Source organism: Chlorocebus sabaeus, chromosome 28, assembly GCF_047675955.1.
Source record: "Chlorocebus sabaeus isolate Y175 chromosome 28, mChlSab1.0.hap1, whole genome shotgun sequence".
NCBI lineage: Eukaryota > Metazoa > Chordata > Mammalia > Primates > Cercopithecidae > Chlorocebus > Chlorocebus sabaeus.
In genome coordinates, this window is record NC_132931.1 from 16,715,144 (window position 1) to 16,740,244 (window position 25,101).

The following is a 25,101-nucleotide window of genomic DNA, read 5'->3' on the forward strand; positions in this document are numbered from 1 at the left end:
GGTTCCCCAGGTGCCGCTGGCATGTCTTTGGCATGGCCGGCTTCTTCCCTCCATCAGCCCCCAAGGGTTCCAAGCCTCCCATAGGGTGACTGGTTTTCCAAAGCCTAGAACCTGGCCCAGGTCTCCTAAGGGAGAAAGCTGGATTTTGTACTTGGGAATCTAGCCGCCAGATGCAAATGACCCTGTCTGGGGGGTCACCAGGGTCCTCAGAATCATGAAGTCTTGGGGGAAGAGGGTTTTCCCAGAGCCCCTGACCCCTTCCTGGGCAGGTCCCATAGGGTCCCTCGCGCCTCGCAGGGACATGGCAATAGGGAGCGGGGCGGTGGGGGGAGCAAGCAAGCCACAGGTAGGCGGTAGGTCGGGGCTCGGCTACACTGGGGAGGACGGGCTACACTGGGGACGACGGGACGGGCGCAGTGTCCCCTGTCCCTCCAGCCCAGCCGGGACCAGCGGGGTCGGCAGCCCTTCTAGCCCTGGAGGCCTTTTTTCTCCTCAATGGAAGAAGTTCTGTTGGAGGACAGCCAGGAAAAAGGGGCTGGATTGGGAAGTCCCCTATCCACTTCCCACTCCCTCCACCCCCTACCGACCCCACTTTCCAGTCCCGCTACCCTCAGGTCCCCCACTCCGCACCAACCCTCCCACTTCCCACTCCCTCCACCCCCAGGCCCTCCCCCGCTCCACCCAGTCCCCCCACTTCCCACTCCCCTAACCTCCAAGTCCCCCTCTTCCCACCAACCCCCTGACTCCCCCAACCCCCCACTTCCCAGTACCCCACCCCCAAGTCCCCCACTCCTCACCAACCCCCCTACTTCCCACTCGTCCCACATCCATTCCCACTCTCCTTACCCCCCACTTCCCACTTCCCCCAACCCCTCCAGCACCCCCAGTTCCCACTCCCGTCCCCTTCTCCCTCCCCCACTCCCTCAGCCCCCCAACTTTGCATTCCACCCCCCGCGCCCCTCTTCCCAATCCTTCCCGCTCCCCCTACTACCACTTCCCGCTCCCCACCCCACCAACCCCCTCTTTCCCGCTTCCAGCGAGCGCACGGGGAAAGGGGCCGGGGCCAGGGCCTCCCAAGGCCTGGGCGATGGGTGGCTTGGGCGCACGGCCAGGACCCCCTCGCCCCGCCCCCACTCCTTACGCCCACTTCCTCACCCCCACCTCTCCCACCCCCCATCTCCCCACGACCCTCCTCCACCCCAGCGGAGGCGGCGGGGTCGCGGGAGGGAGGGGTCTGGGCCCAGGGGATTCGCGGCGCGCGCCCCGGAGCCCCCCCGCGCCCCCGTCATCCCGCCTGCCCGCCGGCCCGCCCCGCCCCCGCCACCATCTGCTCGGGCTTTGGCGTCGGCGGCTCCGGGCGCCTCCAGCTCCGGCTCCGGCTTGGGCTCCGGTTCCGGGCGCGGACCAGGTCCCCTCGGCCCCCGCCGCGCGCCCTCCAACCTGCTGCTGCGGCCGCCGCGCCCCCCAGGCTCTGCCAGCTGCCTGCTCTCTGAGCCCGGGGCCGGATTCCCATGGAAGCGCCGCGATGTTCGCCCCCCGGCTGCTGGATTTCCAGAAGACGAAGTACGCTAGGTGAGCGGCGGCTGCGGGGGTCTGCGGGGAGGTAGGGAGGGGCGCGCGGCGGCGGGGATCGCGGGGGCCACCTTGGTACTCGGGCCCCGCCGCCCGGAGCACTCAAGGGGATCGGCAGACCCCTGACCCCCGCCCAAGAATACCAGGACCCAGGCACCCTCGTCTTGGCGCTGGGATAGAGTGACCGGGATGCCCGCGCCTCCTCGCTGGGTGCCGTTGGACAAGTCGCTTCACTTCTCTGAACCTCATTTCCACGTTTGCAAAACGGGGATTATGCGAGTCCCCGTGTCCTGGGTCCCCGTGAGGATTAAGCAAGCTGGCCCTTGCAAAGCACTTTGCACAGCGCCTGGAGCCCAGCCAAGTTACGCTCGGGCAGTTAAACGCTGGGTCTCTCTTGGGCACTCTTGTTCATGGCAAAAGGCGTTGATACCACCTCTGTTCACCCTTCCAGCAAGTCGGAGGAAAGAGTAAGTGCTCTTTTCGGATGAAGAAACTGAGGCTCAGGAGGGGAGGGGGCACCTGTATATCCAGGTCTTTTCATAGTGTGAACTCCGTGGTCCCCTCAGAACCTTGGTCTCTTCTGTAAAATGGTGATAGCAGATACTGTGAGAGCTGAATAGAAGTTAGGCTCCTGTTGCTCGGAATTCCAGTGAAGAAGGTGGGTGTGGGGAGGGGGTTTCTCCTTATTACATATCTTTAAGATTTTTTGGGGCGGTGTGCTTGCCTGGAAGCTGGCATGAAAAACCCCTCCTAAAGTTGCTCCTCGGTCCCCAGTGGTCTTTGGGGAGCACAGATGTTCTGGTGGGAGCAGCCCCCGGGGCTTCTTTGGAGGGGGCACCAGGCTGTCCTCCAGGTCACCATTCCCCCTCTGCCACCGAGGGTCCCCTGCCTTCGTGAACAGAGGGGCCTGGTGTGTGCTGAGGCTCCAGTGGATGGTGAGTGGGAGATGGGTTGGCAGTATTTTTCCTACTCACATCAGTGTGGCTTGTTACTTGCAACTGGTTGTTGAGAGTCCCCTGGTGCCCCTGAAGTCTCTACAAGTTCTGGTCAGATTGAGCACAGCTTGACAACAGAAGCTCAGGGCTAGGATAGTATCCAGGGTAGGGAAGGCTGGGGGACAGGATGGAGCCCTTCCTTCCCCCTCAGTCTCACCCTCTCTTTCCCCCAGGGGACATGATGAGTCTATCTTTCCTAAACTTGGGGAATCCCACCCGGGGAGGTGATGCACTTGGGAAGGACTTGAGGATGAGTTCCTGCGGATTTGCTGTTGACCAGATTGTGGGACTGGACTGGACTTACCTTTTTTTTTTTTTTTGAGACCGAATCTCGCTCTGTCACCCAGGCTGGGGTGCAGTGGCGGGATCTCAGCTCACTGCAAGCTCCGCCTCCTGGTTTCAAGCGATTCTCCTGCCTTAGCCTCCCGAGCAGCTGGGACTACAGGCACCTGCCACCATGCCTGGCTAATTTTTTGTATTTTTAGTAACGACGGGGATTCACGGTGTTAGCCAGGATGGTCTCAATCTCCTGACCTTGTGATCCACCCGCCTCAGCCTCCCAAAGTTCTGGATTACAGGTGTGACCCACCGCCTCCTGCCTTTGTTTTTTTTTCTTTGAGACAGGATCTCTGTCTCTCACCCAGACTAAGGCTGGAGTGCAGTGGCACAGTCATGGTTCACTACAGCCTCAAATTCCTGGGCTTGAGCGATCCTCCTGCCTCAGCCTCCAGAGTAGCTAGGACTCCAGGTGTGGACCACCACCATACCCAGATAATTTTTGTACTTACATATTTTTTTTGAGACGGAGTCTCACTCTGTTGCCCACTCTGGAGTGCAGTGGCATGATCTCAGCTCACTGCAACCTCCGCTTCCCAGGTTCGAGTGATTCACCTGCCTCAGTCTTCTGAGTAGCTGGGACTACAGGCGCCCACCACCACGCCTGGCTAATTTTTGTATTTTTAGTAGAAGTGAGGTCTTGCCATGTTGCCCAAACTGGTCTTGAATTCCTGGACTGAAGTGATCCTCTCACCTCGGCCTCCCACAGTGGGTACTTGGACTTGTAAAGGCTGACTCCAGAGGATTTTGTGAGACGTAAGTTGGTGAACTGTTCATGGGAAAGGGAGAAACCCTGGGTTGAAGGCTGCCAACGTGGACACGAAGGGAAGGAACTCTGAAGTCTCAGCAACCAGCCCGGTCCTGTCCCACACCTGCTGTGTGACCTTGGTAGATGTCTCAATCTCTCTTGACCCCAGTGGGTTGATTTGTAAAGTCAGGAGAGCTGGTCTAAATGGTCTCTAGATTTGGACACTTGTGCTGGCTGCTCTGGAATTAGAATAGGGATCTGGAGCTGGCCAGTCTTTCAGGCTTGGGCCAATGCAGCTTCTATGGGTGATGGGACCAGGGAGAAAATGGATTGCGTGGATTAGTTCTATTTCTGTTCCCTTCCTCATTGTGCAGTCCTTACAACTGTACGGTCTGCAAATTAGGTCCGTAATAAAGGCTTATTAAGTGATTTTTTTTTTAAAAGATAGGATCTTACTCTTTTGCCCAGGCTGGAATATAGTGGTGTGATCATAGCTCACTGCAGCCTCAAACTCCTAGGCAAACATGATTCTCCCATCTCAGCCTCCTGAGTAACTGGGACTATGGGTATGCACCACCATGCCTGGCTAATCAAAAAAAAAAAAAAAAAAAAAGTGTTTGTACAGATGGGGTCTCACTATGTTGCCCAGGCTGGTCTTGAACTCCTAGGCTCAAGTGATCCTCCTGCCTCAGCCTCTGGAAGTGTTGGGATTATAGGCATGAACCCCTGCACCCAGCTGATTGAATGAATTTAATGATATAATCCAGGGCTGTCCATGAGAAATATACAAGCCACAGATGTGGCTTTATTTTATTTATTTAGTTTTGAGATGGAGTCTCACTCTGTCACCCAGGCTGGAGTGCAATGGCACAATCTCAGCTCACTGCAACCTCCACCTCCCAGGTTTAAGCGATTCTCCTGCCTCAGCCTCCCGAGTAACTGGGACTATGGATGCCTGCAACCACGCCTGGCTAATTTTTGTATTTTTAGTAGAGGTAGGGTTTCACCATATTGACCAGTCTGGTCTCGAACTCCTCACCTCAAATGATCCACCCACCTCGGCCTCCCAAAGTGCTGGGATTACAGGTGTGAGCCACCATGCCCGGCCAGCTTTAAATTTTCTAGTAGACATTCAGTTTAATGTGTGCTTGATATTCCATCTTGTTATAAGAAGGTAAAAATAAACAGGTGAAATTATTATAATTTTTAGAATATATTTTAGTTTACTCTTTATATGCAAAGCATTATTATATCAACATGCAATGAATATGAACACATTATTTATGAGATATTTTACATTTTTTCACCACAAGTCGTCAGCATCTAATGTGCATTTTATACTTACAGCCCGTCTGAATTTGGACTAGTCAATTCCAAGTACTCAATAACCACATGTGGATTGTGTCTACCATATGGTATCTTCTGTGGTGAGAGACGGGTATTCCAAATTAAGTACTGCGTGACATTGTAAAAAATGCTGTCCTTCTTGGAGTCTCTGTTTCTCAGTGGATGGTAGGGCCAGCTAACCCCTAGGTTCTAACCTAGAGTCTTTGATGTAAGTAACCACCTGGTCACCTGGAATGGTTTTGTACACCAAGAAATATTCGTATCATAAAGCTGTAAGAATTAAGACAGTATGGTGTTGGTGCATGGTTGGGTCAATTGACCAGTAGAGCAGAATAAAGAGGCCTGAAATAGATTTATGCATGTAAAGTGTTTTAAGCTGTATGTGGTAGCACATGCCTGTAATCCCAGTTAAACCTGAGGCCAAGGCAGGAGGATCACTTGAGGCCAGGAGATTGAGAACACTCTGGATGACATAGCAAGATCCCATCTCAACTTTTAAAAAGGCATTTTATTTTTACCAAAGATGGTGTTGCTGATAAACCTAGGCAAGGATGGTCTATTGGATAAATGGTACTGAGACGATCCACTATTCAGATGACAACAGTGGAACAGGAACCCTACCTCACATGATACAGAAAAGACACTTTTAGAGGGATGAAAGATGTAAACGTGAAATAAATAAAAAAGTTGAAAACTTTGAGAATCTATAAAAGAATAACTTTTGAACTTTGGAGTAAGTAAAGGTTTCTGAAGGCACATAAAGTATAAATCATAAAAAAAAGATTGATGAACTTGGCTACATTAAAAATTAGGTTTCAGCCTGGGCAAGGTGGTTTATGCCTGTAATCCCAACATTTTGGGAGGCTGAGGTGGGAGGAGCACTTGAGTCCAGGAGTTCAAGACCAGTTTGGGCAACATGGTGAAACCCCATCTCCACAAAAAAATACAAACAATTAGCTGGGCATGGTGGAGTGCGCCTGTAGTCCCAGTTACTCAGGAGGCTAAGGTGGGAGGCTTGCTTGAGCTTGGGCATCGAGGCTGCAAATGAGCTGAGACTGAGCCTCCACACTCCAGCCTGGGTGACAGAGGGAGACCCTACCTCAGAAAAAGAAAAAAAAATTAAGTTTCTGTTAATCAAAAATGCCATGAAGAAAGTAGAAGACAAGCCACAATGCAAAGGACATATTTGCAACACATTTAACCAACAAGTAATTAATATCCAAAATATAGAGAGAATAAGAAATAGAAAAAGACTACCCAATAGAAAATGTAAAAGACATGGACAGGGATTTCTTGGAAGAGAACACAGGTGAGCATGTGAAGAACTGCTCCCTCTCAGTGGTAACCAAGACAATGTCAAATGAGATACCACTTTCATATCCAGTGCATAAGAAGCCTAACTGTCTGGGTGCAGTGACTCATGCCTGTAACCCCAGTGCTTTGGGAGGCTGAGATGGGAGGATCTCTGGAGTCCCGGAGTTTGAGACCAGCCTCAGCAACAAAGTGAGATCCCTGCTTCTACAAAAAGAAAAAAATTAGCTGGGCATGGTTGTGTGCCTGCGGTCCCAGCTACTCAGGAGGCTGAGGTAGGAGGATCCCTTGAGCCCAGGAGTTCAAGGCTGCAGTGAGCTATGACCGTGCCACTGCACTCAAGCCTGGGTGATAGAACAACTCCATCTCTAAAAAATACAATAAAATGAAAGGCAAAATGTAAATGTAAGATGAATAACTATAAAAATTTAAAGTCCAAAGTAGTTCAATAAAACCGAAATATTTTATGAAAATGAGACTGAGGCCGGGTGCGGTGCCTCACGCCTGTAATTCCAGCACTTTGGAAGGCCAAGGCAGGTGGATCACCTGAGGTCAGGAGTTCGAGACCAGCTTGACCAACGTGGCGAAACCCTGTCTCTACTAAAAATACAAAAATTAGCCAGGTGTGGTAGCAGGCACCTCTAGTCCCAGTTACTTGGGAGGCTGAGGCAGGAGAATTGCTTGAACTCGGGAGGCAGAGGTTGCAGTGAGCCAAGATCTTGCCACTGCAGTACTCCAGCCTGGCTGACAGAGTGAGACTCCATCTTAAAAAAAAAAAGAGAGAGAGAGAGACTGAATCTTACGAAAATGAAACCACTCAGGCCGAGGGTTCAATGTCCATCTAGTTGCCAGTGTAAAGAATTGGAATCTGGTTTTATACAAGTCAAGTGTAGCCCAACACCTGCAGGAGTTCAGGAGTTGTAGGAATGTGTTGATATTGATGGTGTTTCCAGCTGCCATGTGCACCTGTTGGAAGTAGCCAAGGTAGTGCTGACCAAGACAATTCCCCGCCCTCCTGGAGCCACATTCTTCTGTGGGAAGCATACAACAGATAATAACTATGTGATAACACTTCAGATAAGAATATGGCCAGCTGAGGTGGGGAGCTATAGGGATGGAGGAAACAGGAATTAAGATACCTTCTTTGGCTGGGTGTGGTGTCTCATGACTGTAATCCCGGTGCATTACTTGAGGCCAGGATTTCAAGACCACCCTGATCATTATATCCAGACCATGTCTCTAAAAAACTAACCAACCAAGCAAAAAAACAAACATAAAAAGGCCAGGTGTGGTGGCTCAGGGCTGTAATCCCAACACTTTGGGAGGCTGAAATGGGCAGATCACTTGAGGCCAGGAGTTCAAGACCAGCCTGGCCAGCATGGTGAAACCCCTTCTTTACTAAAAATACAAAAATTATCCAGGTGTGGTGGTGGGTGTCTGTAATCCCAGCTACTTGGGAGGCTGAGGCAGGAGAATTGCTTGAACCCAGGAGGCGGAGGCTGCGGTGATCCGGGATTGTGCCACTGCACTCCAGCCTGGGTGACAGAGCAAGACTGTCTCAAAAAAAAAAAAAAAAAAAAAAAAGGATTCTCATACAGAGCACGCAACCGAGATCCCCATATGTGCAGTTCACAATAGGGTTCATGCTCCTATGAGAATCTAAAAAACAAACAAAAAAAAGGATGCCTTCTTGGTAGGACTGACTGTGAGGAAATGCATGCAGAGTGGTATACAGTAGATGCCAAATAAACAATGGACTGATACCATGCAGTGTTGGGGCAGTGGCCGCCCTGCCCATGCCTGGGGGGAGCTGTTCTTTCAGCACCAGCAGTTCTCAGCGTATTTCTTTCCTCCTTGACTGAACAGCTGAGTTGACAAATAGGCAGGGAGAAATAGGAAGTGAGATTTGCCTGGAAACCCCACTTCATCAGCAGTGCAGAAACGCATCTTCAGATTCATCCAGGCACAGCCCACCCTTCCAGGCTTGTCCCAAGTCCCGGGCCTTTCAGGATCTTTCAGGAATGAGCAGGGGATGGCTCCACAGGTCCTTCAGCTTTGCACACATCTCCCAAGCCAGACTGCAAGCCACTCAGAGCAGGAGTGGGCTGGGGCTATTCAAACCCTCTTTTGTCCCCCAAGGGGCCAGCGTGGTCTGGCATGTGGTGGGCATCCCTGGCTTGTCCACTACCCACAGCTGGTTAGTTGATTAATTGATGCATTCAAAAACCTTGTTGAGGCCGGGCAAGATGGCTCATGCCTGTAGTCCCAGCACTTTGGGAGGCTGAACTGGAAGATCACTAGAGCCCAGGAGTTCAAGACCAACCTGGGTGACTTGGTGAAACTCTGTCTCTCCAAAAAAAGACAAAAAATTAGCTGGGCATAGTAGCACGTACCTATAGTCCCAGCTACTTGGAAGGCTGTGGTGGGAGGATTGCTTGAGCCCAGGAGTTTCAGACCTGTCTGGGCAACATAGCAAGACCCTGCGTGTACAAAAAATTTAAAAATTAGCCAGGTGTGGTGGCTCACGCCTGTAGTCCCAGCTACTTTGGAGGCTGAGATGGGAGGATCACCTGAGCCTAGGAGATTGAGGTTACCGTGAGTCATGATGGTGCCACTGCATTCCAGCCTAGGTGAGAGACGGAGACCTTCTCTCAGGAGGTGGGGTGGGGAAGAATGAGTTGGGTTAGATGCTGGATGGGCAGAAACCACGGGTGTCCATGACAGGACAGGACAAGCCTCGGAGGTTGCAGCATGCAGGTGGGCTCTTCAGGATGAATAGGAGTGTTCCAGGGTGAGGGAAGGACATTGAAAAATGAGGGCATTGGGGGGTGAAGTGCAGGAACCCAGGGCAGGGTCTGGTGAGGTTGCAACACAGGTTGGGTGTGGAAAGGATATTGAGCCTGGTCCCAACAGGCCCCAGGCACACCCAACCACTGTTCCATGGACTCTATGGCACCATGAACGGCTTTTAAACTGAGGGCAGCAGGACTTGGGCTCCAGAAGGAAGAAAATAAAGGGACGGAAGCTACTTTCGAGGCTGCCATCACAGTTATCAAGGGAGTAGCTCTCTTGGGATTCCAAGGATAGGGCTGCAAGCGGGCTGGAGCTGCAGGTGCCTCATGGGGTCAGGGCTGCCCTTCCCCTCCTGGACTGTGAGAGTTGCCTGTGGACATCAGGCCCCTAGACCCACAAACCCTTCAGGGCACTCTCTTATGCAATGAGATCAAAATAAGGAAATTTAGGCTGGGCACTGTGGCTCATGCCTGTAATCCCAGCATTTTGGGAGGCTGAAGCGGGTGGATCACCTGAGGTCAAAAGCTCGAGACCAGCCTGGCCAAGATAGTGAAACCCTGTCTCTACTAAAAATGCAAAATTAGCCGGACGTGGTGGTACATGCCTGTAATCCCAGCTACTTAAGAGGCTGAGGCAGAAGGATTGCTTGAATCCAGGAGGTGGAGGGTGCAGTGAGCTGAGATCACGCCACTGCACTCTAGCCTGTGGGGCGACAGAGTGAGACTCCATCTCAAAAAAAAAAAAAAAAGTTAGCTTTAAAAAGGAAGGAAATTATGGCACACGTGGCAGCCTGGATGGACCATGAAGACATTCATTATGCTAAATGAAATCAGCCCCAAGGGACAAATACTGTATGATTCCACTTATCTGAAGTCCCTCGAGGAGTCAAATCCATAGAGACAGGAAGTGGAGTGGTGGCTGGCAGAGACAGGTGGGGGTGGGCAGGGAATGGGGAATTAGTGTTTAATAGGGACAGGGTTTCAGTTTTGCAAGATGAAAAGAATTCTGGGAACGAATGGTGGTGACGGTGGTATAAGAAGGTGAATGTAGGGCTGGGTGCAGTGGCTCACACCTGTAATCCCAACACTTTGGAAGGCCAAGGCAGGTAGATCACCTGAGGTAGGGAGTTCAAGACCAGCCTGACCAACATGGCAAAACACCGTCTCTACTAAAATTACAAAATTAGCCAGGCATGATGGTGCATGCCTGTAATCCCAGCTACTCGGGAGGCTGAGGCAGGAGAATTGCTTGAACCCAGGAGGCGGAGGTTGCGGTGAGCTGAGATTGCGCCATTGCACTCCATCCTAGGCGACAAGAGCGAAACTCCATCTCTCTCTCACACACACACACACAGACACACACACACACACACACATAAAAGAAGGTGAATGTAATTAATGACAGTAAATTTTATGCTTAAAAATGGTTAGGATAGTACATTTGATGTGTGTTTTACCACAGTGAAAAAAATTATTCTAAAAATACCTAGCCGGAAATGGTAACGTAGGCAGGTCATTTGTTAAATGTGAGAGAGGAGATGGGGGAAAAAGGAAATTTAACATTGATGCGAAATTGTGATCAAATTGTCTTAGCTTGTTCACGCTACTCTTATAAAATGCCATAGTACTGTTCAGCCATAAAAAGACTGATATTCTGGCCGGGCGCAGTGGCTTATGCCTGTAATCCCAGCACTTTGGGAGGCTGAGGTGGGGCGATCAGATCAGGAGTTTGAGACCATCGTGGCCAATATGGTGAAACCCCGTCTCTACTAAAAATACAAAAATTAGCCGGGTGTGGTTGTGGGTGCCTATAGTCCCAGCTACTCGGGAGACTGAGGCAGGAGAATCGCTTGAACCCGGGAAGAGGAGGTTATAGTGAGCCGAGATTGCGCCACTGCTCTCCAGCCTGGCAACAGAGTGAGACTCCATCTAAAAAAAAAAAAAAAAAAAAAAAAGACTGAGATTCTGTCATTTACAACAACATAGATGGAAGTGGAGATCATTCTGTTAAGTGAAATATGCCAGGCACAGAAAGACAAACATTGCACGTTCTCACTTATTTGTGGGATTGAAAAATCAAAACAATTGAACTCTCGGACATAGAGAGCAGAAAGATGGTTACCAGAGGCTGGGAAGGGGAGTGGGCAGGTGGGGAGGAGGTTGGGGTGGCTAATGGGTACCAAAAAATAGTTAGAATGAATGAATAAGGCCTAATATTTGATAGCATAGCAGGGTGAGTATAGCTGATAATAATTCAACAATAATAATTTTATTTGAGGCAGAGTCGCACTCTATTGCCCAGGCTAGAGTGCAGTGGCGTGATCTCGGCTCACTGCAACCTCTGCCTCCCAGGCTCAAGTGATTCTCCTTCCTCAGCCTCCCGAGTAGCTGGGGTTATAGGTGTGCGCCACTGCGCCCGACTAGTTTTTCTATTTTTAGTAGAGATGGGTTTTGCCACGTTGGCTCAGCTCACTGCAATCATCTTTTGTACAAAAGAATACAAAAATTAGTTGGCCGTGGTGGTGAAACCTTGTAGTCCCAGCTTCTCTGGAGGCCAAGGTGGAGGCTGTGTGAGACGTGACCGTGCCGCTGCACTTTAGCCTAGACTAGCTGGCTTATAAACCACAGAAATTTATAGAACCTAAAAAGAATTTTGGAAAGAAAAAAAAACCACAAAAATTTATTTCCTACAGTTCTAGAGGCTGGAAGTCAAGATCAAAGTGTCAGCACAGTCAGATTTGTTCCCAGGTGGTAGATGGTGGACTTCTTACAGACTCACATGGCAGAAGGAGCTCTCTGGCCTTTTCTTCTAGGGGCACTAATCCCATTTGTGAGGGCTCCACCCTCATGACCTTGTCATTTTCCAGAGGCCTGGCCTCCTAATACTATCACATTGAGGAGTGAGGATTTCAACATGTGGATTTTTTTTTTTTTTTCTTCAGTGAGACGGAGTCTCACTCTTGTCACTCAGGCTGGAATGCAGTGGCGTGATCTCGGCTCACTGCAACCTCCGCCTCCCAGGTTCAAGTGATTCTCCTGTCTCATCCTCCCGAGTAGCTGGTACTACAGGCATGTGCACCACCATGTACAGCTAATTTTTGTATTTTTGGTAGAGATGGGGATCCCCCCGAGGCTGGTCTCGAACTCCTGGCCTCAGGTGATCTGCCTGCCTCAGTCTCCCAAAGTGCTGGGATGACAGGTGTGAGCTGTCACACCCAGCCTCAAGGTGTGGATTTTGAGGTGATGCCAACATGCAGTTCATAACACTTGTACAGAGTTTGATATGGTTTGGATCTGTGTCTCTGCTCCAATCTCCTATTCCCCGATGTTGGAGGTGGGGCCTGGTGGGAGGTGATTGCATCATGGGGGCAGTTTCTCATGAATGGTTTAGCAGCATCCCCCTTGGTTGAGATAGTGAATGAGTTCTTGTGAGATCTGGTCATTAAAAAGTATGTAGTGACTGGGCGCGGGGGCTCATGCCTGTAATCTCAGCACTTTGGGAGGCCAGGGCAGGTAGATCACCAGGTTAGGAGATCGAGACCATCCTGGCTAATACGGTGAAACCCCATCTCTACTAAAAATACAAAAAATTAGCCAGGTGTGGAGGCATGCCCTGTATTCCCAGATACTCAGGAGGCTGAGGCAGGAGAATCACTTCAACCTGGGAGATGGAGGTTGCAGTGAGCTGAGATCACACCACTGCATTCCAGCCTATGCAACAGAGTGAGACTCTGTCTCGAAGAAAAAAAAAAGTGTGTGGTACCCCTCTCCCTTCCTCCTGCTCCTCCCATGCGAGGCACCTGCTCCCCCTTTGCCTTCCACCATAATTGGGAGCTTTCTGCGTCTTCCCCAGGAGCAGAAGCCATCACGCTTCCTGTGCAGCCTGCAGAATCATGAGCCAATTAAACCGCTTTTATTTTTATTTTTTATTTTTTCGTTTTCTTTTTGAGACAGAGTCTTGCTCTGTCACCCAGGCTGAAGTGCGGTGGCACGATCTCAGCTCACTGCAACCTCCACCACCCGGTTCCAGCGATTCTCCTGCCTCAGCCTCTGGAGCAGCTGAGATTACAAGCACGCACCACCACACCCAGCTAATTTTTGTATTTTTAGTAGAGACGGGGTTTCACCAAGTTGGCCAGGCTGGTCTTGAAGTCCTGACCTCAGGTGATCGGCCCATCTTGGCCTCCCAAAGTGCTGGGATTGCAGGTATGAGCCACCACACCCAGCCTAAACTGCTTTTCTTGATGAATTACGCAGTCTCAGATATTTTTTTCTTGTAGTGCGGCACTAGCCTGTCGTCCCAGCTACTGGGGAGGTGGGAGGATCCGTTGAGCCCAGGAGTTTGAGGCTGCAGTGAGCTATGATTGCACCACTGCACTCCAGCTTCGGCTCCAAAAATAAGAAGAAAGAAAGGCCAGACCCTGCCTCTAAAAATAAGAAGAAAGAAAGGCCAGACCCTGCCTCTAAAAATAAGAAGAAAGAAAGGCCAGGAGGATTATAGGCCTTGCAGTGTACTTCGTCTTACCAGGAGATATCTGGTAGACCTGCCTCCCATGGTGCTAGGTTGATCCATAGGGGCTGTAAGGTAACCCCTGGGATGAGAGATCCTGAGGTCCGTTTCACCATCCTGTTACTCAGCAGCCTCTCACCTGGTGGTCTTGGCATCCATTGGTTATCATTGTCCGAATTCTTTGTTTCACTCACGCGGTTGCAATTTTACGCTTTTTCAAGAACCCCCCTTAGTGAAGACTCTGCACCCCCACCTCCCTTCAGCATCGCTGGACTCAGCTTTTTAAAGTACTTGGATTTTCATTATTATCTTAGATAAAGCCAAAGTTTCATTTCTTTCAGAGAAAGGCCGCAGAAACAAATTGATCAGTACGTGTTTGGAGCGTGGCTATTCTTAGGATGCATGGATGGTGTTTCGACTCTGTGAAGCTCCTGGGATTGTGTGCACAGCATGGGGTGTGTGTGTGTGTGTGTGTGTGTGTGCGCGCGCGCGCACACGCATTTTGCCCCAGAGAGGTGTAGGTCTCCAGAGGAATCTTCTCTGAGCAGGCAGCTGCCTTACATAGGAATGAATGCTGAATTCTGGGCTTTGGGAAAGGAGTTGGGCTGGAAACTGGCTTGAACCTATTTCAGAGCTCTCTGCTTTGGAATTTTCATTCCTCTGTCCTGGAGGAAAGAAGGAAAGGGGCCGGGTGCGGTAGCTCACACCTGTAATCCCAGCACTCTTTAACGCCAAGGCGGGCGGATCACTTGAGCTCAGGAGCTCGAGACCAGTATGGGCAACATGGTGAATCCCCATCTCCACTAAAAATACAAAAGTTAGCCAGGTGTGTTGGTGCACACCTGTAATCCCAGCTACTTAGGAGGCTGAGGCAGGAGAATCGTCTGAACCCTGGAGGCGGAGGCTGCAGTGAGCCCAGATTTCGCCACTGCACTCCAGCCTGGGCGACAGGGTGAGGTCTCCAAAGGAAAGGAAGGGAGAAATGGGAGGGAAGGGCCGGGTGAGGTGGCTCATGCCTATAATCCCAGCACTTTGAAAGGCCAAGGCGGGTGGATCATGAGGTCAGGAGTTCAAGAACAGCCTGGCCAACATGGTAAAACCCCATCTCTACTAAAATATACAAATTAGCTGGGCATGATGGAGGGCGCCTGTAGTCCCAGTCACTCTGGAGGCTGAGGCAGGAGAATTGCTTGAACCTGGGAGGCAGAGGTTGTAGTGAGCCAAGATTGTGCCACTGCACTCCAGCCTGGGTGACAGAGCAAGACTGTCTCAAAAAAAATAAAAAGAAAGAAAAGGGAGGGAAGGAAAGAGAGAGAGAGGAAGAAGAAGAAGAAGAAAGAGGAAGAGGAAGGAAGAAGGAAGAAAAAGTAAAGGGAAAGAAGGAGGAGAGAAGGAAAGAGAAAAAAGAAAAGAGGAGGAGGAGGAAGAAGAAGAAGGAGAGGGAGAGGGAGAGGGAAGAAAAGAAGAAAAAGAAGAAAGAGTATCCTGGCCAACACCGTGAAACCCCATCTCTACTGAAAATACAAAAAAAAAAAAAAAAAAAAAAAATTAGCCGGGCATGCTAGCAGGAGCCTGTAGTCCAGCTACTAGGGAGGCTGAGGCAGGAGAATGGTGCGAACCTGGGAGGCAGAGCTTGCAGTGAGCTGAGATCGCCCCACTGCACTCCAGCCTGTGCAACAAAGCAAGACTCTGTCTCACCAAAAAAAAAAAAAAAAAAAAAAAAAAAAGAAAAGGAAAGAAAAGAAAGAAGACGACGACGAAGGAGAAAAAAGAAAAAAAGGAATGTGTTGGTGTTCAGGACTGAAAAGACCAGAAGTAGCAGGGTTCAGCAGGACCCAGAGGGACTGTCTCTCTCGTATTCTGGGCTCTGCGATGGCACACTGGACCCATGGCCACTGGCCAGGCCAGACTATTTTGGCGGAGAATGGCCATTCCAAGGCCTCCCTGATCTTCCACCAGTCCTTTTGCAGGAATAGTAGGAGTGCTGAGAGGGTCGAAAAATGGAAAGCATTGGCCACTCCGGAGCCTGCTCCACAGATCCAGCGTGGGGTGGGCTGGCCCAGGTCATGCCTCTTGGTTCCAGCAGGAGGGTGGGCTCTTCCCTGGCTCCCCTCATCTCTGGAACTAGAGCCACCTTTGCTCCCTCCAAGTGAGCCCAGGGCTAAAGTTTTCCTGGGGTCGGGGGAGGGACGGGAAGGATTTGCTAATATCCTTCAGAATGGATTCTAATTTTTTTTTTTTTTCTTGCTCTGTTGCCCAGGCTGAAGTGCAGTGGTTTGAGCATAGCTCACTGCAGCCTCAAACTCCTGGGCTCAAGCGATCCTCCCTCCTCAGCCTCCCCAGTAGCTGGGACTACAGGCACGTGCCACCATACCCAGATAATTTTTACATTTTTTGTAGAGAGGGACTCTTGCACGTGGTAGTGTGCACCTGTAGTCCCCAGCTACTTGGGAAGCTGAGGTGGAAAGATTGCTTGAGCTCAAGCGTTCAAGACCAGCCTGGGCAACATAGTGAGACTCCATCTCTACAAAAAATAAACAGAAAATTAGTTGGGGGTGGTGGCATGCACCTATAGTCCCAGCTACTCAGGAGGTTGCCGTGGGAGGATCACTTGAGCCCAGGGATTTGAGGCTTCAGTGAGTTGTGATCGTACCACTGCACTTTGAGTGGCAGAGCAAGATCCTGTCTCAAAAAATAAAGTAAAATAAAATAATCAGTCAACAACAGTGATTTGTCTTCAAGCTGCCCTCCTCTTTGGCTCTAAAGGCAGTTTGTGAAGTGTCTAGGACAGGAATTTTCCAGAAGGGCTTCAAGCTCAGGGAGGTTAAGTACCATTTCCTGGATTGCACAGCCAGGGCTAGACTGCAGGGCTAACATGCTGGCCACTGGACTCCAAATCTAGAGGTTTTCTGTGGCCACAATGTGCATGGTCAGCCTAAACTCTCCCCCTGCCCTTTGACACAAGCTAGGTAATGGGCACTGCTAGGGGGCATCAGGGTAGAGCGGTTGGGTCTCAGTCTTCTCTTCTGTGAAATGGGTAGGGTGTGAGTTGAAAAGGGCTGGACCGACTGGGCACGGTGGTAATCCCAGCACTTTGGGAGGCTGAGGCGGGTGGATCACGAGGTCAGGAGATCAAGACCATCCTGGTCAACATGATAAAACCACATGTTTACTAAAAATACAGAAAAAAGGCCAGGCACAGTGGCTTATGCCTGTAACCCCCATACTTTGGGAGCCCGAGGCAGGCGGATCACAAGGTCAGGAGTTTGAGACCAGCCTGGCCAACATAGTGAAACTCCATCTGTACTAAAAATACAAAAAATTAGCCGGGCATGATAGCAGACGCCTGTAATCTCAGCTACTCAGGAGGCTGAGGCAGGAGAATCGCTTGAACCCAGGAGGCGGAGGTTGCAATGAGCCGAGATCGCACCACTGCACTCCAGCCTGGGCAACAGTGAGAGACTCCATCTCAAAAAAAAAAAAAAAAAAAAAGAAAAAAAAGAAAAAGAAAAGGGCAGGACCTCCTGAAGTGTACTACAACTACCTAAGGGGTCACTGGCTGTAATGGAGTTAGGACAGAGGTATAGAGAGGATGGGGCTGGGCACGGTGGCTCAACCTGTAATCCCAGCACTTTGGGAGGCCGAGGCGGGTGGATCGCTTGAGGCCAGGAGTTCAAGACCAGCCTGAGCAACATAGCAAGACTCCATTTTTAATTAATTCAAAAAAATTTTAAATTAAAAAAAAAAGAAAAGAAAAGAAATGTCCTCCCAGGCAGGGCCACGTGGCTCACACATGTAATCCCAGCACTTTGGGAGGCCAAGGCGGGAGAATCACATGAGACCAGGAGTTTAAGACCAGCCTGGACAACATGGCAAGACCCCACATCTCTGCAGAAAAAAAAAAAAAAAATTAGAAATGAGGCCGGGCATGGTGGCTCATGCCTGTAATCCCAGCACTTTGGGAGGTCAAGGCAGTGGATCACCTGAGGTCAGGAGTTCAAGACCAGCCTGGCCAACATGGCAAAACGCTGTCTTTACTAAAAATACAAAAATTAGCTGGGCATGGTGGCACGTGCCTGTAGTCCCAGCTGCTTCGGAGGCTGAGGCAGGAGGATCACTTGAACTCAGGAGGCAGAGGCTGCAATGAGCTGAGATCATGCCACTGCACTTCAACTTGGGAGACAGGGTGAGACTTCATCTCAAAAAAATAAAAATAAGTAAATAAATGACCTCCGACCAGCAACAGGAATTTTGCACCACAAATGTATATTTAAAGTGTCCTTTGGCATGGATTATTTTGTCACCTCAAGGACTCTTTAAAGATACATTTGTGGTGCAAAGTTCCTGGTGCTATTAGGAAGACATTTATTTATTTCTTTATGTGAGTCAGGGACACCAGACCCCCGTGACATGCAACTTACCTACATAACAAACCTGCACATGTATCCCTGAACCTAAAACAGAAGTTTTAAAAAGTATAAAGATAAATATAATAAAACGCATTATTCGACTGTTTAAAAAAAGTGTTTTTTGTTTTTTTTTTTTTTTTTTTTTTTTTTGAGACAGGGTCTCACTCTGTCGTCCAGGCTGGAGTGCAGTGGTGCCATCTCGGCTCACTGTAACCTCCGCCGCCCAGGTTCAAGCAATTCTCCTGCCTCAGCCTCCTGAGTGGCTGGGATTACAGGCCCCCGCCACCATACCAGGTGTATTTTTGTACTTTTAGTAGAGACGGGGTTTCGCCATGTTGGCCAGGCTGGTCTTGAATTCCTGGCCCCAAGTGATCGTCCTGCCTCGGCCTCCCAAAGTGCTGGGATTACAGGCGCGAGCCACCACGCCCGGCCAGAAGTGTCGTTTTTCTGCTATTGCCTGAAAACTTACCAACTCTCAAAGTAAGGCTACCTCTGACTCGCCAACCTGGGACACTCTGATTGGCTGCTGGTGACGTCACAGGAATCTCTGGGAGATGATTGGTGGGTGAGAACCCCTAGGTCAGGTAGAAGGAGGGCTTGACGGTGAGGGATGGTGTCCGTGGCCTGTTCACAGAGGCCGACCCAGGCGCTAGCTGAGGACGAACAGGTGGCAAAGGGGCCCCCATCTTTGTTGGGGCGACCCCTCCTCCTAACCCCACTCAGAACAGCCAGTAATGACCATGGCCCCTTCTCACCTGATAGTATCTGGGAGCCTCCTGAGGCTGGGAGATGGTTCTGGCTTTGGAGATACGGACCCTTCTCATCCCATAGGGGAAGAGATTTCCTGGGGAGCCACAGGATGGGTGCCAAGGCTGGGAGCTGGTCTCAGATCTGTTGGGTCAGTACCCCCAGGCCCAGGGGGCCGTTCACATGGGATGCCACCACAGTGCCCCTGAGTGCTCTCTCCAGCACATCATGCCAGAGTCCCCCGCCTCTGGCACGAGATGCAAGCCCGGGCCCCTTCCACCCCTTGCTCAGATTCCCCTTCCTGTTCCCATCACTGTCTGCCCCAGGATTTTATTTCATGACCATTCCCAGGTGGCACCGGTCCAAGGACTGTTTCCCAAAGACTGAGCCAAGATACTGCCGGCCTTTCAGGAGGAGCCTTGAATTCATGAATGGACACAAAGAAGCGGCCAGGGCCAAGCAGAGAGGGGGAGAGAGGCTTAGCACAGCCGGGGCCAGCTTGGCCCTGTGCGGTCCTTTGCCTCTGTGGGGCAGACGGACAGAACCCGCTTTGTGTAGGAGCCTGGGCAAATCTCTCTAGTCCTCTGTCCAAGGGACTCAGGGTCGCCACCGACAGGCACCAGCCCAGCCTGCGAGGGGCGGCTGCAGCCGCGTTCCCGGGCCTGGGCTCATTCGTGAAAGGGGTCAGGCTTCTCTCTGGGGGCGGGAGACCCCAGCTGGGTCAGGCCAGAAAGAGAGGGAGGAATTGCAGAAGCTGAGCTCTGAGACTGGGCTTGGCTCCTGCCAGACTGTGGAGGAGGGAGCCTGGGGTACTGGGGCCTGCGGGACCCTGCACCCAGGTCAGGATGCTCAATATGCCAGGCCCTGGGAACCCCTTCACACCCGGTTAGTCAGTCCTCACTACCGTCAAAGGCAGCCACTCTCCTGGCTTCGTTAGACCTTCATCAAACCTGCCCGCCTGTTCTTGAAGTTTATAGAAATAGATTGGGCCAGGTGCGGTGGCTCATGCCTGTAATGCCAGCATTTTGGGAGGCCAAGGCGGACGGATTGTTTGAGGTCAGGAGTTGGAGACCAGCCTGGCCAACGTGGCGAAACCCCATCTCTAGTAAAAATGCAAAAGAAATTAGCCGGTGTGGTTCTGTGCACCTGTAGTCCCAGCTACTCAAGAGGCTGAGGCAAGAGATTGCTTGAACCTGGGAGGCAGAGGTTGCAGTGAGCAGAGATTGTGCCACTGCACTCCAGCCTGGGCAGCAGAGCAAGACTCCATCTCAAAGAAAAGGAAGAAAGAAAGAAAAAGAGAGAGAGAAAGAAAGAGAGAGAGAAAGAGAAAGAGAAAGAAAGAAAGAAAGAAAGAAAGAAAGAAAGAAAGAAAGAAAGAGAGATTGGAAGTGTATGCTCCGCCATTTGACATTTGTCTCCAGTCTGCAGAGTGTCCTTATTTCTTCTGAAAGCTGTAATTCATTCATTCTCATTACTATCTAGTGTTCCATTGTGTGAATATTTCCATACTAATTCTACCATGGGTGGCATTTGGGTAGTTTCCAGGACTTTTTTTTTTTTTTTTTCCTGAGACAAGGTCTCTCTCTGTCACCCACGCTGGAGTGCAGTGACATGAGCATAGCTCACTGTAGCCTCAAATTCCTGGGTTCAAGCTATCCTCCCACCTCAGCCTCCTGGGCAGTTGAGACCACAGGTATACACCACCACGCCTGGCTAATTTTTAAATTTTTTTGTAGAGAAAGGGTCTTGATACATTGCCCAGGCTGGTCTTGAACTCCTGGCCTCAAACCTCAGCCTCCCTAAGTGCTGGGATTACAGGCGTGAGCCATCGAGCCCAGCCATCCCTCCCTAGCTTTGATGCAGCTTGTTTGGTGTCATCTGGCCTTGAGTGTTGATTTCAAAACTTGACTTTATTTAAAATGTTTTTTATTTGATTAGATTTTAAAAAGATCACTGAGGTAGTATACGAACATTGTAGCTGGTCAAGTAACACAGAAATATAAATAAAATAACATTTCTCATGCCCGTTTCCCCTAGGCTCTCCTCTGTTACAGCCAGTGGCTGGCTTTGCTTTCTTTCATACCTTCTGCCTTTCCAAGTCGACAACCTGGCCCTGCCCCTTGCTGTGTTTTGAATGTTTGTCTCTTCAAAAACTCATTCCGAAACTTAATCCCCATTGTAACAGTATTAAGAGGGTGGGAAGTTTGTGGTATTTGAGGGGTGGGACCTTTGGGAGGTGATTAGGATTAGCTGTGGTCATGAGGGTGAGGCATTAGTGGGTTTAGAAGAGGAGAAAAACAGACCTGAGTTAGCACATACAGGTCCCTCACCACGGGATGCCCCACACTGCCTTGGGATTCTACAGCATCCTCAGCAGCAAGAAGGCCCCCACCAGACACAGTCCCTAGACCCTGGATTTCCCAGCCTAAAGAGCTATAAAAAAATTAAATTGTTGGGCCAGGCATGGTGGCTCATGCCTGTAATCCCAGCACTTTGGGAGACTGAGGCGAGTGGATCATGAGGTCAGGAGTTTGAGACCAGCCTGACCAACATGGCAAAATCCCATCTCCACTAAAATTACAAAAGTTAGCCGGGAATAGTGGTGGGCACCTGTAATCCCAGCTATGGGGGAGGCTGAGGCAGGAGAATCTCTTGAACGGGGAGGTGGAGGTTGCAGTGAGCTGAGATCACGCCACTGCACTCCAGCCTGGGCGACAAGAGCAAAACTTCATCTCAAAAAAAAAAAAAAGAAAAAAGAAAAAGGAAAGAAAAATAAATTAAATTGTTTTCTTAGGACCAGGTGATGTGGCTTATGCTTTGGGAGGCCAAAGGAGGAGGACTGCTTAAGGCCAGGAGTTTCAGAGCAGCCTGGGCAACAATAGTGAGACCCCATCTCTACAAAACAATGTTTAAAAATTAGCTGGATGTAGTGGTGCACACCTGTAGTCCTAGCTACTCGAGAGGCTGAGGCGGGGTGGGATCACTTGAGCCCAGGAGTTTGAGACCAGCCTGGGCAACATGGCGAGATCCTGTCTCTACAAAAAGTTAAAAATTAGCTGGGTGTGGTGGTGCATGCCTGTAGTCCCAGTTACTTGGGAGGCGGAGGCAGGAACATCGCTTGAACCCAGGAATTGGAGCCTGCAACAAGCTATGATTGTGCCATTGCATTTCAGCGTGCATGACAGGGTGAGAACCTGTCATTATTTTCTCTAAAAAACAAAACAGCAAAAAGTAATTTATAATTTATAATAATTTCCCTCCCTTCCTTCCTTCTTTCCTTCCTTCCTTCCTTCCTTCCTTCCTTCCTTCCTTCCTTCCTTCCTTCCTTCCCTTCCTCCCTTCCTTTCCTTCCTTCCCTTCCTTCCTCCTTCCCTCCCTCCCTCCCTCCCTCTCTCTCTCTTTCTCTCTTTCTCTCTTTCTTTCTTTTCTTTCTCTCTCTGTTGCCCAGGCTGGAGCGCAGGAGTGCAATCTCAGCTCACTGCAACCTCCACCTCCCAGGTTCAAGTGATTCTCCTGCCTCAGCCCCTCAAGTAGCTGAGATTACAGGTGTACGCCACTGTGCCTGGCTAATTTTTGTATTTTTAGTAGAGACGGGATTTCACCATGTTGGCCAGGCTGGTCTTCAACCCCTGACCTCAGGTGATCCACCCGCCTTAGCCTCCCAAAGTGCTAGATTACAGGCATGAGCTGCCACGCTTGGCCTATAATAGTTTCTTTATAAATTACCCAGTCTCAGTATTCCAGTAGAAGATGGACTGAGACACCCTTTAAAGACTATGTGGGCTGGGCATGGTGGTTCATGCCTGTAATTCCAGCCCTTTGGGAGGCCGAAGCGGGTGGATCACTTGAGGTCAGGAGTTTGAGACCATCCTGACTAACACGGTGAAACCCCCCGTCTCTACTAAAACTATAAAAAATTAGCCGGGTGTTGTAGTAAGCACCTGTCATCCCAGCTGCTTGGGAGGCTGAGGGAGGAGAATTGCTTAAACCTGGAAGGCAGAAGTTGCAGTGAGCTGAGATTGTGCCATTGCACTCCAGCCTGGGTAACAGACTGAGACTTTGTCTCAAAACAATAAAAATAAAAATAAAATAAAGTAAAATATTCTATGGCAAACATTTCCTGTATAATTTTAGCATTTTTTAGGCTGGGTGTGATGGCCCATGCCTGCAATTCCAGCTCTTTGGGAGGCTGAGGCAGGAGGATTGCTTTAGCCCATGAGTTCACAACCAGCCTGTGCAACACAGTGAAACCCCATCTCTGCAAAACAAATTAATAATGAAGTAAAAATCACACTTTCATTGTAGTTACATGAGTACAATTTGAATACAATCTTATAAAGATTCAAACAACACAAGTCAAATGAAAGACTCTTTATCTCCCACCCAATCCTAAAAATTAAAGAACAAGGGAGGGGGCAAAGTCTTCTGTGACCAGCACCCCCAAACTCACCGATCTCCCTGTTTTCTTTTAGGTCTATTTCTATGCATTTATGTTTCTAAAATGTTGGGGTGTGTGTGTGTTTCACACTAATGAAATCATGTTGTGTATATAATTTTATTACTTGATTTTTTCGTTTGATTCTGATGAACATCTTGGCATTGTATGTGGTTACACTTTAAATTTTTTTTTCCTGTGTTTTTGAGACAGAGTTTCATTCTTGTCACCCAGACTGGAGTGCAGTGGCACGATCTCAGCTCATGGCAACCCCTGCCTCCCAGGTTCAAGTGATTTTCCTGCCTCAGCTTACCGAGTAGCTGGGATTACAGGTGTGCACCACCACGCCTGGTTAGTTTTTATATTTTTAGTAGAGATGGGGTTTCTCAATATTGACCAGGCTGGTCTCGAACGCCTGACCTCAGGTGATCTGTTTGCTTCGGCCTCCCAAAGTGCTGGGATTGCAGGCATGAGCCATCGTGCTTGGCCAAAAATTTTTTATTTTGAAATAATTATAAATGCACAGGTAGTTGCAAAAATGGTAGAAAGATCCTGAGTATCCTTTGTCCAGTTCCCCTAGTGGAAGATCTTATGTAACTTAAGTACAGGGTCCAAAGCAAGAAATTAATATTGGAGCCATTCCATGGTGCCTCATGGTATAGCACCATTAACATATACATTTTTATTATTTATTTTTATTTATTATTTTTTTTTTGAGACAGAGTCTCGCTCTGTTATTCAGGCTAGAGTGCAGTGGCTCAATCATGACTCACTGCAGCCTCAGCCTCCCTGGGCACCAGTGATCCTCCCACCTCAGCCTCCTGAGTAGTTGGGAGTATAGACACATGCCACCACATCCGGCTAATTTTTTGATTTTTTTGTGGAAATGAGGTCTCACTGTCTCTGCCCATTTTTTAAATGCTAAAAAAATAAAATAAAATAAAGAAACTTCTAAACTTGCCAGTATCCAAACTTTACCCCAGATGGAATAAACTGAAATCTCTGGGTGTGGAGCCCAGTTGTATTTTATTATTATTTTTTGAGACAGGGTCTCACTCTGTGGCCCAGGCTGGAGTGCAGTGGCACGATCATAACTCACTGCAGCCTCGACCTCCTGGCTCGTGTGATCCTCCCACCTCACCCTCTCAAGTAGCTGGGACTACAGTTATGCAAACACCACGTATAGCTAATTTTTTTTTCTTTTTTCTTTTTTTTGAGACAGAGTCTTGCTGTGTCTCCCAAGCTGGAATGTGGTGGCGTGATGTCAGCTCCGTGCAACATCCGCCTCCCGGGTTCAAGAGATTCTCCTGCCTCAGCCTCCTGAGGAGCTGGAATTACAGGCACCTGCCGCCACATTTTTGTATTTTTAGTAGAGACGAGGTTTCACCATGTGGGCCAAGCTAGCTTTGAACTCCTGACCTCAGGTTGTCTGCCCGCCTCAGCCTTTCAAAGTGCTGGAATCACAGGCGTGAGCCACCACGCTCGGCCTTAAACCATATTCTTTATGACACCTGCAGGCTAGGTAATATCATTCCCTTTTACATACGCGGAAGCTGCAGCCCAGAGATGTTGAGTAATTTTTCCTAGTTCACACAGCAGTTAACTGCCCACGCAGGCATTTTCTGCCCAACAGAGCCAAGCTCCAAAGCCTGTACCTCCTCAAGTTCAGGGTGAGAATTCAACATTCTCTCCTCGTCTCCTGACAGCATCTGGCTCTGGGTCCTGGCTCGGTTTGGGAGTCCTCCACCAAGCCATGGCCGTGTGCTCAGCTAAGCAGTAAGGGTTGGCTACAAAAGGAGGATTCTGTTCTCCAGGGAGGAGGAAGAAAAGGCCACTTCCCTCCTTTAGTTTAACCAGCCACGGCCTGCTAGAAACGTCGGCTTTTTCAAGAGAAGTTTC

The 25,101-nt window shown here is 49.7% G+C and overlaps 1 protein-coding gene across 1 annotated transcript in view; it reads left to right on the forward strand.

Moving 5' to 3' along the window:
- The first annotated feature begins 1,301 nt into the window (after positions 1-1,301).
- The window catches only part of MMD2 (monocyte to macrophage differentiation associated 2), a 61,346-nt gene continuing 37,546 nt past the window's right edge, over positions 1,302-25,101 (forward strand). Inside the window, exon 1 of the mRNA XM_008018801.2 lies at positions 1,302-1,572. Within this exon, the coding sequence (XP_008016992.1) occupies positions 1,526-1,572 (47 nt within the window). The 5' untranslated portion in view covers positions 1,302-1,525. The remainder of the gene's footprint in view (positions 1,573-25,101) is intronic.